This window comes from Cucurbita pepo, chromosome LG14 (assembly GCF_002806865.2).
Source record: "Cucurbita pepo subsp. pepo cultivar mu-cu-16 chromosome LG14, ASM280686v2, whole genome shotgun sequence".
Taxonomy (NCBI): Eukaryota; Viridiplantae; Streptophyta; class Magnoliopsida; order Cucurbitales; family Cucurbitaceae; genus Cucurbita; species Cucurbita pepo.
The window spans coordinates 1,465,968-1,479,544 of NC_036651.1; the positions used below are offsets into that span (position 1 = coordinate 1,465,968).

The window sequence follows — 13,577 nt, forward strand, 5'->3', positions numbered from 1 at the left end:
TGTTGCAGTTTTAATTTATTAAATTAATTTTCTTTTTTATTCTTTTTAGTTTTGTGTTGCAGTTTTAATTTATTAAATTAATTTTCTTTTTTATTCTTTTTAGTTTTGTGTTGCAGTTTTAATTTATTAAATTAATTTTCTTTTTTATTCTTTTTAGTTTTGTGTTGCAGTTTTAATTTATTAAATTAATTTTCTTTTTTATTCTTTTTAGTTTTGTGTTGCAGTTTTAATTTATTAAATTAATTTTCTTTTTTATTCTTTTTAGTTTTGTGTTGCAGTTTTAATTTATTAAATTAATTTTCTTTTTTATTCTTTTTAGTTTTGTGTTGCAGTTTTAATTTATTAAATTAATTTTCTTTTTTATTCTTTTTAGTTTTGTGTTGCAGTTTTAATTTATTAAATTTTGGGGGAGGGTTTGAAGTTTTATAATAAAGTGTTTTTAAATTGTGAAATTTGAGCTTGCTTGTGGGACCCGTCTTTTTAGGCAAATTTTAGCATCAGTGTAGAACACATGACTATATTATTTTTTTTCTTTTAAAGGAAGTATATAAAAAGGTTTTTTTATTAATTTATGCTCATAACATTTAAATGTTCATAAATCCTCATGCTAGAATTTTCCGTTGGCTTGAATTAATTTGGAAGTTATATTTTAGAAATTTTATTACAATTAACAATAAAAGAAAATATTTTAATTTTTTAGCACATTTCAAAATAAAAAATAAAATTCCATGACAACTTTTGAAATGGCAAATTTGATTTAAAAAACATAAATTGATTCACAAAATGCTTTGCAAACCAGAAGTGTCGCAACGATAACAATTCATATAATGAAAAGAAAACGGAACGGGAATGACAGACCAACAATGAGAGCGCCCACTCCTAACAAACAATAAGGCGGGATCTGGCAACATGCTGCTTAGTAATCCTCTCCTTCATCATCCTCACCCTCGGCAGACTCAGCACCGACCTCTTCGTAATCCTTCTCGAGGGCAGCAAGATCCTCTCGAGCTTCAGAGAACTCACCTTCCTCCATACCCTCGCCTACGTACCAATGCACGAAGGCGCGCTTGGCATACATGAGATCAAACTTGTGGTCGATACGAGAGAAGACCTCAGCAACACTGGTAGAGTTAGAGATCTTGCAGACAGCCCTCTGGACTCGAGCAAGATCACCTCCGGGGACAACGGTAGGTGGCTGGTAGTTGATACCACATTTGAATCCAGTGGGGCACCAGTCAACAAACTGAATGGTACGTTTGGTCTTGATGGTGGCAACAGCCGCATTCACATCCTTTGGCACAACATCACCACGGTACATCAGGCAGCATGCCATGTACTTACCGTGTCGGGGATCGCACTTGACCATCATGGATGAGGGCTCGAAGGCACTGTTGGTGATTTCAGCTACTGAGAGTTGCTCGTGGTAGGCCTTCTCGGCTGAGATCACTGGTGCATATGAGGAAAGCATGAAGTGGATTCTGGGGTACGGGACCAAGTTGGTCTGGAATTCGTTCACATCCACGTTCAATGCACCATCGAACCGCAAACTGGCAGTTAAGGACGAAATAACCTGAAATAATACCGATCACATTAAGCACAAAAGCTAAAAGTTGATTGTAATGGAACCATAAAAGATCTGATCCAAAACGGCGATTGAGGTTACCTGGGAGACTAGACGATTGAGGTTAGAGTAGTTGGGACGCTCGATGTCAAGGGAGCGCCTGCAGATATCATAAATGGCCTCGTTGTCAAGGAGAACGGCAACATCAGTATGTTCCAGGAGAGAATGGGTTGAGAGGACACTGTTGTATGGCTCAACAACAGAAGTTGAGACTTGTGGAGAGGGGTAAACAGTGAACCCAAGCTTGGATTTCTTTCCATAGTCAACCGATAAACGCTCCAAAAGGAGGGAGCCAAGACCAGAGCCAGTACCACCACCAACAGCGTTGAACACAAGGAATCCTTGAAGACCGGTGCAGTTGTCAGCCAGCTTTCGGATTCGGTCCAAGCAGAGATCAACAATTTCCTTTCCGACTGAAGAGAGATAAAGGAATAGGTGAATACAAAGACATTGAATATATATCCATTGACGTAAAGATCGAGAAATTACCGGTGTAGTGACCACGGGCAAAATTATTGGCGGCATCTTCCTTGCCGCTGATCAGCTGTTCAGGATGGAAGAGTTGGCGGTAAGTTCCAGTCCTCACCTCATCAATAACAGTAGGTTCAAGATCAACAAAAACCGCACGAGGAACATGCTTCCCTGCACCTGTTTCACTGAAAAAGGTGTTGAAAGCATCGTCCCCTCCACCGTGAGTACTGTCGCCTGGCATTTGGCCATCGGGCTGTACAGATTTTACAGACAAGAATTAGAGAATTCTGTTTATTCTGACGTACGGAAGCGCTTCTTAACCTTCGGATTTCATACATAACAACAAGAAGACTAATAACAGAGATACGAATAAACAACGACTAAAATAAGCAACAAATTATCTTCGCATATTACAAAATCAAAGATCCAAAGCCAGTTTATAAGAAATTCAGGCAGTGTTGATGCAATGGAAAATGAAAAAAAAAAAAAACACAGATTCGGCAAGAATCATTTTCTATTTCAAGATCCCGAGGTATACATCAGCACATGTTACACTTCTGTTAAACGACAGGGAATAACGATGGTATTCAACGCAGATTTAGCGAACTTACGAATACCAAAACAAAGATTAACGAAGATCCGTAAACACAATGAAACAAGCAACAAATTATCTTCGCATATTACAAAATCAAAGATCCGAAGCCAGCTTATAAGAAATTCAGACAGCGTTGATCCAATGGAAAATGAAAAAAAAAATTAGTACACAGATTCGGCAAGAATCAGTTTCTATCTCAAGATCCCGATGTATACATCAGCACATGTTACACTTCTGTCAAACGACAGGGAGTAACGATTGTATACAACGCAGATTTAGCAAACTTACGAATACCAAAACACAGATTAACGAAGATCCGTAAACACAGCGAAAGATCTCGAGTACACATCGTGCTATGGGAAAAACACGGAGTAAATCAGAAAACAGTAAAGATCCACATGAACCACTGGATGCGAGCGAAAAAAGACTAGTGAATCTAACAAAACACCAAAGCGTAGTCCACACAATGCTAGATGAAGAAATTCCGACAATTCGATACAGATCGAGTGAACAAAAAGAAAACAACAAATATCTTTAAAAAAAACGAACTAAAAACAACAAAACTCGAGCTATATCAATGCTAGATACAGAAATGACACAATTCCTTGCAGATCGAGTGGATATAAGATGAAAACAAGAACTCTTAGAAATCTAACAAAAATCAAGCGCTAGATGCAGAAATGTCGATAAATCCATACAGATCGAGCGAACGAAAGCAAAAAACAAAAAAAGAAAGGAACAGTAGAATACCTGAATACCATGCTCGAGGCAGTAGAGCTCCCAGCAGGCATTGCCAACCTGGATACCGGCCTGACCGATGTGAATTGAGATGCACTCTCTCATTTTGGCTTAGAAATGGAAGAACGAAGAAGAGATCTGAGCAGGAAATGGAGAAAAAAACTCTCGCGAGGAAGAAAGACGTTTGTAAAGACGCCTTCCCCTTTGAAACCCTTTCTTTGGATGGATAGATTTAGGGAAAAGATGGAAGAGATGTATTTATAGTGGGAGCCGAAGCGAGCGTAAGGAGTGGTCTTTTTTTAACCGTTGGTGGAAAATTGAACGGCAGCTAAGCCTGAATTGGTTTACTCTGGTTGGTTGAGAGTTAACCATGGTTAGGGATTCGCTTTTTTCTCGTCGGTTTCATTTTTCAAATTTGAATCCGAGATATTGGCGGGTAATGGGCTGAAATCGTGGGCTGGGCTTTGGGCTTTAGTCTTTGGGCTTGGATCCGGTTCTTACAACTATCATTTTTTTTTAATCTTTTTTAAATATGTCAGAATTTCAAATAATAATTGATCTCCACCCACCTTATAGTTGTAGGAATTAATTAATTGATCTTTTAGGATAATTCCAAATAAACTCCAATGAAAAATGTTTTTCTTTATGCATGAAAAAAGTTTATTGTATGATGAATTTTTTTTTTTTAATCTAATAGAACTACAAATTTTTAATTTCATGTTTAGTAATAAAATAAATAAATTAATTAAATTAAATACAAAATTAAAAATTCTTAAATTTATTATGCACAAAATTAAAAATTCTTAAATTTATTAGACATTTTTTTTTAGATGTTCATAGATCGATTAATGTAAAATTGAAAGTTCATTAACCTATTTAATACAAAAATTAAAAATTTTTAAATTTATTAGACTTTTTTTTTTAGATGTTCATAGATCCGATCAATGTAAAAAATTAAAACCTACTTTTTAAACAAAATTACTCGACCTTTAACGTAACCCACAAAACATTAGTTAACCGACTTTTTAAATAAAATTACTCATCCTTTTAACCACAACGTTAACCCACTTTAAACAAAATTACTCATCCTTTTAACCACAACGTTAACCCACTTTAAACAAAATTACTCGTCCTTTTAACCACAACGTTAACCCACCACAGTGGCGGGTAGATATATAAAAGCGGTTGCATATTTTTTTTCGTTCTAACTCAAACAAATGACACATAGACTACCAGCTACAAATTGTGACATGTTACAAAAATACCATGGAAGAAGTGAGAGTAGAATTATAATTTAACTTTTTGCATATAATAATTACTAATAATTTGAACATAATAATCCCAGCAACATGTTATCAGTTATCAGTTATAAGCAAAAACTACATGATATTCCACTTTATATTTGAACCCAACTAATAAAAATCCTTCAACCGAAACACAATCAACAGTTATAGAACTTTTCTGCTTAAACAAAAGAACTGATAACATTCCAGTCTACAGTCGAGGTAGCAAACATCATAAAGAAATATCTCTATTCAAGCAACAAGAAGAGCTTTGAGGCAAGCAATATTTACAAAGATCCATGGCCTAACCTGATGTCTCCATTCTGGCAAGATTTCCCACACCTTATTCCTTTACATAACGAAGCACACAAAACTATAATAAAAACTGCCTATAGATGGAGCGCAGATTCGATCCTCATCGTCCTATCAAATCGTAATGTGGAATGAAAACTTGTCGACGCCTCGGTGTCCACCGTAACGATTGTCCAGGAATTCCATGTGTAGGGAGCCTGATACTAGGCACAATATCATAATCTCCCCCAATAACATGAGGAGCTGGGAACGGATAAGGGGGTCGACGCACCGGCCACCCTAAACTAAGAAAATCCCTCACATGGTTAGTTCTCCTGCTTCTCAGCTTTTCGTTTTCGTAATGTGCAACAAATTGTGACTTCCATAGCCTTTTTCCTGAAACGCTGTCCTCGGAACCAAACTCTTCGGTGAACTTCATCTTCCATAGCTCATTGCTGGAGGCCAAGTAAAGCAATTCAGTACACACACATTCAACTCTTGCAATATCAACACCAGGAAGAGCCTCTAAGATCTTCATCTTCAGATCAGCTGGGAGTAGCATAAAGCTTGCAGGAGTTGGTAAACCAGTTTTTTCACAGAGATCAATCAAGAGTGGCAATGCAAGAGCATCCTTCACTAGCTTCCAGAGTTCAAAAACTTGTTTATCTGGATCCCCTTCTTTTTCATCCATTATGTAGCTGGATACTGAATCCACCCAAATCAGATCAAGATTTGGTGCAAATTTTCTCTCATCCAAAGATATTCGATAAACACTAGATCCTCTACTGCAGTTAAGAGACCCATAAACATTAACAAAGTGCCCCAAACTCTGAAACTTCAATAAAACTACTTCAGTCATGGTAGAACTCTTGTCCTCCTTGGCCAAAAGTTTAGGTAGGGTGTACCAAAGCGACATCGTAAACGATGGGGAAGGCCAATCTTCCGGCATACGGAAAGGATTATCCTCAGAACCTAAATTAGGATCAATCAGCACAAATCCAGACTCCAGAAGTACTGCGTGAACGGCAGTTACCAAAAGCTTGTGAGCATTACGATCATAACCTAGCTCCTCCTTCAGCACTCTCCTCAAAAAGATCGGCCTCGAACATTTCTTCACCACATCAACGACTGGATCTTCCTCAACGTCCATTTCTTCACAATCCGACTCCAAAAATTTCTCCCCGTCCTCGACCATGCCGCCTGTAGTCATTTCTGCATCCAAGGACTTGGATTCTTTGGATTCAGGCATCGAATTCTCCAACCTAGGTTTTTTAATATCACAATCGATACCTTGAATTTGCTTTCCTGGTCGCGACGAAGACGAATCTTGTGAAGAAGCTTGAATCGACGTACCTCCTCGAGAAGAAAACCCCGAAGGTTTAAAAGTGAAGAAAACAAGGTCACCTGAAGTGATACCAGTGGAGTGCAGCGAATCCTCCGGCGACGATCCTTGGAGCTCGTCCTTCCGATTGAGAGATAGGTGAAGAGAATCAGCGGAAAAGGAAGAAGACAGTGCCTGGAGAAGCGTCTGTTTCAGGTGCTCGATGGTAGATTGATCGGGAACTTCAATTCTGAGAGTCTCCTTGGACTCTACGGATCTCAGCCTCAATTTCATGGTTGAATTTAGCCCTTTCTCCTCAGATTTTGACAATTAGGGTTCGAACTTGCGAAGAAAGAAATGAAGACGCCCGTCGATTAGGGTGGGGGATATAAATTCTGCGGAGCCTCTAAGACGGTGTAATTTGCGATATTTCCATTTTATTTTTAATTAAATTTATTCCCCCTTTATTTTAGGGTCTTTTTTCGACCGTTTGTTTCGAGGAATTTAAGGACGCTCGTGTTGGAAAATATGTTTTTCTCCCATTTATTTTAGGGTATTTATTACTTTTTCTCTCCCATTTTTATTTCCATAATTCAAGGAAATTTGAAGTTGCCATTTCAGCAATTTTCTTCCTTTTTTATATATATATATATATATTTAAAACGTATATTTATAAAAATTGTTATTTTGAAGCTTTCTTATTTTTAAGGCCACGTATGAAAAAAATTATTTTATGTAAAAATATATTTATTTATTTATTTATCCATCAATATTGTAGCTTAAGAGTAGACAAAATATTAATAATTACAAACTAGAGCATATAAAACATATAGCACGCACGTCGTCCTGTATGTGCATAATCAATCATTTGTGATTCTAGCCGACTTGTCTCTATACTAAGCCACACACGTCAACCTTCGACACATGGGCAGAGGTACAATGTCGATGCACTCCGTGTCGTCCAATACTATCATTGAAAAACTCATTTCAAAGAAAGCCACTTGAGATACTTCTCAGTTCTCTCGTAACCCTGACATGCATATGTGTTATAGGGTAGCTCGTTTAGGTCGCAAGATCTAGGAGTGGTCGAGAGTTGACATTATGCCTCCTCTTATAGTACATTTTTAGACATTTCTAATTATTATAGAGTATATATGATTTTGGCAAGCGGTCATATAGTCTCACGGAGTATTTGTCGGGTGTCCGGTTGACACTAAATTTGGCGAAAATTCATTTTTTTCATATAGATAGGCTTAACTCCAGAGTCGTATGTTAAAACTCATATCGAAACTCGAACTTCTGAAATTATGGACCAGAACTTTACTCGACTTTCCTCGAACTTGTTTTTTACACTTATGTCACCTCGTTCTCACTAACATTGCTTAGGCCTCATATTGACTTTAATGTACACCCTTCTTGGTGTATCGATGATGTACCATTTTTTTGGATCGCATCATAATACTTATCTATCTGAGTCCTTAGGTGACCCCTTAGGTATCACACCTCGAAATGGTAGGTTCATTCTAAAAATAGAAAGACCGTTTATAAGAGCGCGCGCCTAGAGCTTCCAATTCCATAGCAGCCCAGCCGCAGCTCCACGAGCACATCACTCTAGGAAACTTCGCCCATGGCACCAAATTCTCTGCCCGGAGGTTTAAATCTCCAATTTACTCGCGCACTTCCTTCAATCCTGATTCACGCCGCTGTATCATTCCCCATTCGTGCTTTCTTCGCTCGGGTAATTTTTTATTTTATTTTTTAATTCTGTTTTTGCTTGTTAAACCCTATTCATCAATTGGTTGTTCACTTCTACGGCGCTACTTTAATCCTGGTCTCCTCCTGGTTTTGCTGCATTACTGCCTAATTGATTGTTCATTTTTCCCCCATGTGGATTGCTTGATTGCTGTTTGTTTCCACGGGTTTTCCTTCTTGGCACTTCTGGGCGCGCATTAGGAAATATTTGTATAATTGGTAGCGAAACTGTTTCATATTGGAGCAGGGAAGAGGTTTCGGAATTTTTGGGGTATCTGATTCTATATTGTAACAACCAAGGGTGCCTTGGCGGTGGTATGTACTCGTAGGCATGTCTCTTGGACGATACCTTCCAAGGGCTTGGGTTCTTCTCTTATCGAAATCGTGATACCCTTAAATCATGTATTCATGGATGCTTGAAAGGTCTTTGTGAGAGGTTTAGTCTCTTGCTAGATTCAATGCCTCTATGTGGACTTCACTCTCCAGGGTGTTGTGCAATTATCCATTACGTTTTGTTCTTTTGGATTGGATCATTTTTTGATTGGTTAGCGCACAATATCTGCTAGCGGTAGGCTTTGGCTGTTACAAATAGTATCAGAGTCAGACATAGGGTGGTGTGCCAACATGAACGTTGGGTCCCCAAGGAGTGGATTGTGAGATCCCATAACGAGTTTTAAAACAGTGATGCGGATGGGAAAATGTAATGGGCCAAAGAGGACAATATCTACTAGTAGTGGGCTTGGATTGTTAGACTTGCCTTCTCCGCATTTTCAGCCTCTTGGCCAAGGTGTTCCCTGGACAAGACTCGATGGTTTCTGCAATTGTAAGTAGTGTCGAGATGACGGCGTTAACTTTTTTGCTCTAGTTTTACGTTTGCCATGATTCATTTCTTCTCTATTCTAGAGTTGGAAGAAATACTTTGTGCCTGCAGATCACCATTCGATTCTTTTGTCTCAGTTAGTATTAATAAGAGGGATCTTTGCCTTGACAAACTGTCCTGTCCCTTTCTTTTACTCGAATTGTGTTTGAATTCACCTTTTGAATTTAATTTTGTAGGGAAATATTTGAGGAGTACATTGCACAACTGAAAGAACGCACAAAAGAAACCGAAACTAAGCGAAAGGAGGAAAAGGTAGTCAGGTACTTTGTATTAGAATCTTTTAGTTTATGCACAATGCCATTGAGTTTATCGTATATATTGTGTATTAGTTTCTGAAAACTAAGGGGGAGGGGGTGGTCAAACACTTACAAGGTGTTACTTGAAATAGCAACCCCAAAAACCTCTCCTTTTGGGCCCCAATTGTTGGGATTTGGAAGGGGAAAAAAAACAGAATGACTGGACAATTCTCATATATCTAGAGGTGGAAGATTATCTCATCTCCAAGCAACACTATCCAACCTTCCTATCCTACTTACTCCTTCAAATGCCAACAAAGGGTGCTGACATGATTGAAAGACATTTCCAGAACTTCCATTGCGAGGTCCTACGTTGGTTGGAAAGGGAAACGAAACATTGTTTATAAGGGTGTGGAAACTTCTCCCTAGTATATGTGTTTTAAAACCTTGAGGGGAAGCTTAAAAGGGAAAGTCTGAAGAGGACAATATTTGCTAGCGGTGGACTTGAACTGTTACAAATTGTATCAGAGCCAGACACCGGGCGGTGTGCCAGCGAGGACGCTGGGTCCCCAAGGGGGGTTAGCTGTGAGGTCTCACATCGGTTGGAGAGGAGAACGAAGCATTCCTTATAAGGGTGTTGAAATCTATCCCTAGTAGACGAATTTTAAAACCTTGAGAGGAAGCCCAAAAAGAACAACACATGTTAGCGGTGAGCTTGGACTTGGGCTTGAGCTTGGGCTGTTACATCCATTGAGTAGGTAATACCTATGATATCTGTAAGCATCTTGTCAAACGGGATAAAGTTCTCCTTGCCATTGAAAAGAGTGGATTGGGCCTCTATAGCATTAAAGACGAAAACCATGCTCTCTTAACCAAGTGGATGTGACGCTACCAAAAAGGAGAAAAGGGCTCTTTGGCGATTAGCTATTGATGCAAAATGGCTCAAAGCCCCTTAATAACCTCCCTGGAAGTAATCTCTCTACACACTTCTCACGGCCTATGAAAGAATACATTGAATCACCGAGCCTTAATTCATGGTTCTGTTTCTAACATAGTGGGAAATGGAGCCACAACCGATTCTTGAAAGACGATGAAGTATCTAAATTAGCTGAATTAAGACTCCCATTATCAAATATTCCTTTAGACTTCCGACTAGCCATTCGGGTTTGGCCTCATGAGGCCAACGAGCTTTTTACTTTCCTCTGCCAAATCCTTTCTCAAAAGCCTTAATCATTCAGCCGTGACCAAACCCCTTCTCTTTACTAGGGCCATTAACTCTCGTGATAGTGCTCCTCTACCCTACATGGCTGTTTTAGATCCCACGATCCTACATTGGTTGGGAGGAGAACGAAACACCCTTTATAAGGGTGTCGAAACCTTTCTCTAGCAGATGAGTTTTAAACCCTTGAGGCGAAGCTCAAAAGGGAAAGTCCAAAGAGGACAATATATGCTAGCGGTGGGCCGGAGCCATTAGACTCTCTCTCCAAGTTGGTGTATCCTTTCCCAAAACAGTATGGAGGCGTGTACCCGTATGTGCTTTTTCCAAAAACAGAACAAATTTGAGCTTTACTCATTACGAGAAATGCAAACTTTTAGATCTTTTAGAAATATCAGCCACAAAATCTCATGTGGTATAAACACTGTAGAGATCTAACTGTATTTGCAACTGTGGGAAATGAGTAGAGAAGCCCGTGAAGATTTAATATGAATGGCTGACTTTTGCACATTGGCAAAGAGGCAGATATCATAGAGAGTTGACCACATATGATCCTTTCATATCTCCCTCTTAAGTGCCTCTTATTGCTTCTACTTTTTCTCTCTCTCCTCCTTTCCCACAAGATTTTATTATGTCATTCAAACAAAGTAATGGTCCATAGCTCTCTCCCACACACATTTATTATGAAAACTTCAATTCTTGAAATTTTTGACCTGGCTATTGAATAGAATAGTTTACAAAGTTGGTTTACAAAGGCCAAATGCACGCCTTGGTTTCTATTGTGCAAGTCATCATAGTTGTGCGAGAAATATCTACAAGAACTAGTCTAAAATTGAGTTATTTTTAATTAAGATATGGAAGAACACTGAGTCAACTAGATTTGGTGGTTTGAATTAAACTGTTTCTGGGTGATTTAGATTGTAAGGTTTTGTTGATGTCATAGAACTTACCGAATCAAGACATTACTTATCTTCTTAAAGACGGGATATTTGGATTTCTTTATCTGTAATGAATTCGCGAGTGGTGGCTATGTTCTTGACCTCCTCCACTACATCCTCAAGAAGAGAAATGATTATTAGGGAAATCCAAATCATTTTTAGAGGACCTACCCACATAAGAATCATTGAAACACCACTATGGTTTGCAACTTTTGGATGCCTATAAGAGAGGCATGCTTATTTGTAATCATTATCATTGTGCTTTCTTTGTTTTGTTTCCTACATTTGATGCAACTTGTTAATTCCCTTTCCAACCCAACTCCCCACCACAAAAGGAAACACATCGCTTAGTTTTAAAGAGACGAGAGGTAGAGATTTGAATCTTCAACCGTTTGAGGAGTATGAATAATTGATTCAGTTAACTTATGGTTCGTTCGTCATAAAAGGTCCAAAAACATTTGAGCTAATAGATTAGAACTATTAATTCTTCAATATATTTCGAGCACACGTTACTTTGATAACATGGGATCCAAGTAATGTACTTATGAATCATTTCATTATATTCTTTACACTCTTAAGCTTTGAGGTCCCGCTCTAACTCTAATCAAGTAGATACTTTTTATAATGCCTCAGGTTTAGGATTTAGATAATTTCTATATGTTCCTGACAAATCTAAATCGTTCCAATGGATTAGTACAGCCAAGCGTGGTCCGACACATAGTCACGAGAATAGTCATAAATGCATTCTTTTATACTTCTCCTAATTATTTCTTTCGACAGGTTTATATTTAACTTTAAGCATAGATATTCAATGATAATAACTTTTTTTATGAGGGGAAAAAACTCATGAGTATAAAATCCATGCTGGTTACTTTTGGCTTGAAGTTCCAATTTTGCCCTTCCACAATCCCTTTATATTCATTTCCACAGTCCTTCCTCTTCCCCATCTCTCTCATATGGCTTCCAAACTCTTAACCTCCATCTTCACATTTCTCTTCCTTTTCTTCTCCTTTGTCTCCTCGGCAACCACCATCGGCGCTCGGCCTGTGCCTGTTCCAGGCTTTTCAAATGCTTTTCCCGGGACTTCTCGAGACGGGGTACGTAAATTTATCAGCAATTGCTCTTGTTAATATGTAGTTCTATAAAGAACGAAAATTGTAGTAAATAATGTGTGCTTTTTTTCCTTCTTTTTGGGAAGTTGAAGGTTGTGGATGATGCTTTGGAAGAGGAGAGTTGTGAAGAAATTGGAGAAGAATATTGCTTGATGAGGAAAACTCTTGCAGCCCATGCTGATTATATCTACACAGATAGCCAGAGGAAGCCATGAGATTATTTACATAAAAGGAAGAGATTCTTCTGTAAGTTTGGGAAATTATATTAGTGTAATTATGTTTAATTAGTGACTAACTGTTAACTTCGATATAATCCAGGTTAAAGAAACTAGATTTACTAAGTTTCTTCGGGCCACGATATCATAATTATGTATTATGATTTGATTAGCCTAAGGTAATCATTTCTAAATATTCACATTACGTATCATGGATCGAAAATCTTTCGGTATGTTGAGAGGACATTAATATTCGATCATATAATCAGATTTATATCGCTCGTGAACGAGAGGGTAACTCTCTTTGTTCTTCTGTTTACCTCCTTTTGGTGTAAGAAATAAATAGGTAGTTTGGAAGTTGTTGCATTTAAAAGCTATTCTCTTTTTTTTCTTTTTTCAAAAAATTGTTTTCTTTTTAGTTAGAATATAAAAAAATCTCAAAAAAATTACAAGTTTTTTTAATTTTTGTTCGCTTTTAAGACATACTTGAAGAATATATCATTAGTTTTAATTTTGACGATTCGAACATAATTTAATAGATATCATTAAACTAGAAGCAAGTTCATAAGCATCTCACATCTACGAGAACTCGGCGACCTCTATTTCTTTTGATACTTTGGCGGAACAGCCCGCTGTCTCGACAGTCGACTACAGCGATGCTGCGTCGACATTGAGGTGGTCGGAGAGATGAGGGAAACGGTTGCTTGAATTTGAATGCACACAAGGTGTTTGTAATTATGCCTAAGAAAATTTTGGTAATATAATTTAGAGAAATTTATAATTAATTCTCATGGAATGTTCTCAATAAATAGCGTTTATGAAATGAAATTTAAAAAACATTAAATTAAATTGGAGATCAGTTTGAGTGTGAAATGTGAACAAAGGGCTTAGGGTTTTATCGATTTGTT

General features: G+C 37.9%; 2 protein-coding genes and 1 long non-coding RNA gene across 3 annotated transcripts; 1 reads left to right on the forward strand and 2 right to left on the reverse strand.

The window, feature by feature from the left end:
* Positions 1 to 734: 734 nt before the first annotated feature.
* LOC111809983 (tubulin alpha chain-like) lies at positions 735 to 3,672 on the reverse strand. The gene is made up of 4 exons (XM_023696495.1): positions 3,438 to 3,672; positions 2,111 to 2,345; positions 1,664 to 2,034; positions 735 to 1,570 (listed from the first exon to the last, which is right to left on the reverse strand). The coding sequence occupies exons 1-4, from the start codon at positions 3,528 to 3,530 to the stop codon at positions 917 to 919; spliced, it is 1,353 nt and encodes a 450-aa protein (XP_023552263.1). The 5' UTR covers positions 3,531 to 3,672; the 3' UTR covers positions 735 to 916.
* A 1,186-nt stretch (positions 3,673 to 4,858) lies between these two features.
* Positions 4,859 to 6,751, reverse strand: LOC111810203 (F-box protein SKIP22-like). Its single transcript, XM_023696827.1, has one exon. It carries the CDS (start codon positions 6,612 to 6,614, stop codon positions 5,124 to 5,126), a length of 1,491 nt encoding a protein of 496 aa, XP_023552595.1. The 5' UTR covers positions 6,615 to 6,751; the 3' UTR covers positions 4,859 to 5,123.
* Positions 6,752 to 7,905: 1,154 nt separating this feature from the next.
* On the forward strand, positions 7,906 to 12,982 carry LOC111810298. Its single transcript, XR_002817394.1, has 4 exons — positions 7,906 to 8,058; positions 9,129 to 9,204; positions 12,402 to 12,439; positions 12,541 to 12,982. It is a non-coding gene; the product is annotated as an uncharacterized LOC111810298 (long non-coding RNA).
* The last annotated feature ends 595 nt before the right edge of the window (positions 12,983 to 13,577 follow it).

Bases quoted from the DNA above. Each gene is read 5' to 3' on its own strand.
- LOC111809983 (XM_023696495.1), bottom strand. From the start codon at position 3,530: ATGAGAGAGTGCATCTCAATTCACATCGGTCAGGCCGGTATCCAGGTT. The intron at 2,346-3,437 runs GTATTCTACTGT...AAATCTGTACAG, and splicing joins GCCTCGAGCATGGTATTCAG to CCCGATGGCCAAATGCCAGG. The intron at 1,571-1,663 runs GTAACCTCAATC...GTATTATTTCAG, and splicing joins TCAATCGTCTAGTCTCCCAG to GTTATTTCGTCCTTAACTGC.
- LOC111810203 (XM_023696827.1), bottom strand. From the start codon at position 6,614: ATGAAATTGAGGCTGAGATCCGTAGAGTCCAAGGAGACTCTCAGAATT.